General features: G+C 42.8%; 1 protein-coding gene across 1 annotated transcript; it reads left to right on the forward strand.

The window, feature by feature from the left end:
* Positions 1–3,992, forward strand: bloc1s5 (biogenesis of lysosomal organelles complex-1, subunit 5, muted). The gene is made up of 5 exons (XM_071908878.2): positions 1–164; positions 702–784; positions 1,402–1,531; positions 1,981–2,039; positions 2,283–3,992. Exons 1-5 carry the CDS (start codon positions 146–148, stop codon positions 2,454–2,456), a joined length of 465 nt encoding a protein of 154 aa, XP_071764979.2. The 5' UTR covers positions 1–145; the 3' UTR covers positions 2,457–3,992.
* Positions 3,993–4,416: the final 424 nt, after the last annotated feature.

Below are 4,416 nucleotides of genomic sequence, written 5' to 3' on the forward strand. Positions count from 1 at the left end.
CCGTTAGTCTGAATTATCTGAACGTTTTGAAACACTTAGCAACTAACGCTAGCTGTTAGCTAAACTAGTTTAGCTAGCTTCCTTTGCAGGAAAAGACTAGCTTTCAACCACTGAACGACGTGAGCGTGAATCCGAGTTTGTGAAAATGGACAAGATTGGAAAAGGTGGGTGAAATGGTGTTGAAAAATCTTCTCATACATGTAATGCCGTGAATTTCTTTGAAATAACCAGCTAATTGGTGTGTGTGTGTGCGCGCGTGCCTGTATGATAAGGTACTGATAGATAGATAGATAGATAGATAGATGACAGGCTATTTGACTGAGGAAAAGACATTTGATTTGGCTATGATCAACATACCACAAAATGTTCACATTAGGATTTAGTGCTGTCAGGATTTGAGATGAATCTGGGATGGCAACTTTTGTTAGATAATACATTTGTTATACAGCACTTATAAAAAAAACTGAGTTTGTAAAGTGCTTTACAGAAAGGAAAAAAATCAGATAAAAGAAAATATAAGAAACAACACATTAAAAGTGGGCAGGATAAAAAAAAACAATGACATTAAAGCAAGTCTGTAAAAGTGTGTTTTAAGATGATACTGGTTTAGCAAGCGTAACTTAATATAGTAAAATTTGCCATCCTGTGTGTGTCCTTCCTTGTTTGAACTAAACTTAATTTCCTCTCTGTTTCTCCTGCAGATGTGGGTGATATCCAGTCCAGACTGTTAGACCACAGACCCATCACCCAGGGAGAGATCCGCTACTTTGTGAGGGAGTTTGAGGTACTCTCCACCAGCTTGACATTATGATATGATGGACCCTACACTGTTCAGAGAAGTCAGAGTGAACACACGCACATCTCTTTTCCAGGTGCTGAGTCGAAATAGTTACTTCATGCAAATTCAAAAAGACTCGCAACACTGTGGCAGCTCCCAATATTTTGCTTACTTTATTCTACATTAAAAAAATACAACGTTTCGAGCCCTCACAGGCTCTTCGTCAGGTAGGTTTTGCAAAACACTACCTAAACTGTTCAGACAGCGCTACACACACATACACACGTCCACACACACTTATTGCACACTCAAAAGCTGTGTTATGACTAATATACAGGAGGCAGTGTGGCCTAGTGGTTAGAGAGACTGTCTTTCAGCCAGAGGACCTCAGGTCAAGCCCTGTGTATCTGTTCTGCTGAAGTGTCTTTGACTAAAACACTGACTCCCTACCAGCTCCAGGAGTGATGCTCTGTAGCTCAGCCTGACCTTGGGTGCAAGTGAAATGAGAATTTCCCCACTGGGAAAAAATATAGTAACACATAATATATATATTTTCTGCTATATTTTCTGCTTTATTTTGTGGTGTGTGACAGCACTAAGAGCTTTCCTCTGCTGTTGTTTAGGAGAAGCGAGGATACAGGGAGAGCAGACTGCTGGAGAACCTCAATAAGATGGTGGGGGAGACAAATGAACAGGTGCTGCCCAAATGTTCAGAGGGCATGCACAAGCACCTGTGTGACGTCATCACACGATGTAAGTCTCCTCACTTTCACACTTGACGAGTCCTCATTTTAGATTGTCGTTTTATGCTTAAATTGTGTAATTTTGTGCTTAAATTGGCACTTGATCAAACATTTCCATTTGTGCCTATGCCTTTTGAAAGAAAATGTACTAATGTATTTTACCATGGTCAGTTCACAGTTGTCTTTACTTATCTATTATTTCACAGCAGCTAAATGTAATGTGGAAAAATACTATGTGTAGTCCTAGTTCTGTGGAATATGTAGCAAATAATTCTGTGACATTATAATTTCCTGTTGACAGCTGTGTGTTTTTTAAACTAACATCATCTGAGTTTGAATCCTGAAACTTACTCAGCAACTAAGGCCATGTAAACTGGCTCCTGTGAAGAGGTTTTGAATGTGTCCAAAATGTCTTGTTTTATTTAATAATTTGGTCTGATGCTTACTTCTCTCCCACAGTAGAGGCTGCTAATCACATGGCACAGAGAGTCCAGCAGAGGGAGCTAGAAGCACACCAGGTAACAACTCAGGCAAAGGACTGATTTACATACAGGCTGGATCCCAGTGTCCAGACAGCTGATTAAGAGATGGAGCCAAACTGCTGTGTGTAGCTAGATGCATAGCCTGGAAGCATTAAAGTGTTTTTTCAAATTTCAACCACGTAAATGCCAATGCCAGATGAATGTGCGACAAGTCCGGCGCCCGCTAAAACCTTTCTCTTCAATCTTTGTGTATGTTCTCATCTTCTTGCATCCCTGCAGAGCACCCAGCTGCAGGCGAGCATGGAGCGCTGTAAGGAGGAGTGGGAGGAGTTTCTGAAGGAGCAGCAGAGACTGAAGGAAGAGGTGGATGAGGAGCACGCCAAGGCTGTAGGACGCCTCAGCACCCAGTACAGCGAAATGAAGAAGGACCTGCCCAAGTTTTCCCCCTTCTGATCAGCTGATGTTAGTGAGAACACACCCTCACCTATGAACCCTTGGACACGCAAGCAACACTTGTGTTTCATGCACGTGTGTGTATGTGCGAGCATCTGCCTGTGTGTGTGTGTGGCCAATGCCAAGGACCTGTTCTGCATGTGTGAAATGAGGCTGTTGCCATTGATTGATGTGTTACTCAGTGGTTGGCACAGACACAATGTAAAACATAGGAGTTCAACCCCTGCACCAGAGTCAACATTTTCCAAATCAGAAATATGAAAGTGTGATTAACAATGTGACATTTTCACAGGCCATCAAAATCACAATTTCTGTCTTTTGCACATGGAATATGTATGGCATGGTTTTGCATGCCGTACATATGGAAAATGTAAACGGTCTGGAAAATGTCATTTTTTAAACAAGCAATCACTTGATTTTTTTTCTTGGCCGTGAAGTTTTCAACATTTCAGGATTTTTAATGGATTCCTGCCTGAAGGGTGCTGATGATGAATCTGTATCGGCCTCCAGTTGAAAGGAAACTGGAATTCAGCACCAAGACGAGATATTCCAAGCACTGAAAGCGAGGTCATTAACCGTTAGAGGTGCCATTCAGAGCAGGTGTGTTTAGAGCACAGGTCAAGTGTTGTGGAAACGGGCTCAAACAGAACCATTTCCAGAACAAACCGTCCCTCACCAGCTCTTCAGTGTTTGGAACATGTGACCTCTGACATCAGCTTCAAGTAAACCAACTCTGTCTGAAGTGACTTGCATTACAAAAGGTCTTTGCTGAAGCCAATTTGAACTGTCATCAGCAGCAATAAATTGTTGATCCATGTTTATGTTGCTTTATGTTTGCATTGCCACCTTGAATCTGATTTTAATACGTGTCACAAATCCAATATTTTCGTTGCTGCATAAACAGAAAGGAAAAAAAAATACTAATTAGAATCTGATCTTATGGTGTGTATTTTTCTGGTTAGACGGCAAGACACAAGAGTACCAGCACTGTTATATATACATACACAAATTAGATTTTGCCTCAAGATTTTTCCTCATGATTTCTAAAAATGTGCAGGAGGATGAACTGAAACACCAAGCAATACTATTAATTTTCCCTTTTCAGTTTATTTTATTTGGTCAATTACACAAGGAGGCATAAATGCAATACTTTTCCAACCATCTTGAAACACTCCACATCATCTTATGACTCCCTGGTGGGTCCCGACCCCCATGCTGGGAACCCCCGAGGTGGATGGGAGACACACAGTACTTTTTATGAAGTGTTTTGTTTGGAAAAGTATTTGCGCCAGACAATGGCAGGCTATTTGGACAGGTTGATGGATGGGTGGGCACGCCGGGCACATTCCTGGCATGGCTGAGTAGAGAGTTCATCTCAGACAATGTGACAGGACAAATATTTAAGATCCCCCCCCCTCAGCCCCTTTCCCTCTGCACAGATGCACAAAATGTCAAATGTCCCATTACCATCTGAAGAAGGGAGTTGGCAGTTGACCTCATACATCAACAGAAGTAAAATAAAGTTCTGTTAAAGGATCTGGATTATTTCTTTTGATTCAACTGTGGAGTCCCTCTGCAGAGTTTTTGCCACATCTGTCAGCAGGTTCAAAGTGAACTCAGTGCCAGTATCCCATTTCAGCAGAAGCTAAAGGTGCAGCTTTTTTTTCCATTTGGCTGGCAGTGGCCTGTCCCCCCCTGTTCTGTCTCCCTCAGCTCTCATGCAAGGCCACTCTCTGGCTGCTCTGTCTGTCTGTGCATGTGTGTGTGAGAGAGAGAGAGAGAGAGAGACTGTGATGGCTGGCGTCAGAGCAGGACACGGTGGTTGGCATGTCATCGGAGATCAGAGAGGGCACAGACATGCCAGCAGATGTTTTGAGGCAAAGGGCCAGCGCCACTCTGCCCTGTGTGTGTGTGTGTTTGTGTGCACGCCTACCCTCCGCCTTGGTGACGGGACTCAGCT

This window comes from Centroberyx gerrardi, chromosome 22, assembly GCF_048128805.1.
Source record: "Centroberyx gerrardi isolate f3 chromosome 22, fCenGer3.hap1.cur.20231027, whole genome shotgun sequence".
In the NCBI taxonomy this organism is placed as follows: domain Eukaryota; kingdom Metazoa; phylum Chordata; class Actinopteri; order Beryciformes; family Berycidae; genus Centroberyx; species Centroberyx gerrardi.

Excerpts from the sequence above, each read along its gene's own strand:
- bloc1s5 (XM_071908878.2), top strand. Across the intron at positions 785-1,401 it reads ACTTTGTGAGGGAGTTTGAG|GAGAAGCGAGGATACAGGGA; the intron begins GTACTCTCCACC and ends GCTGTTGTTTAG. Across the intron at positions 1,532-1,980 it reads GTGTGACGTCATCACACGAT|TAGAGGCTGCTAATCACATG; the intron begins GTAAGTCTCCTC and ends TCTCTCCCACAG.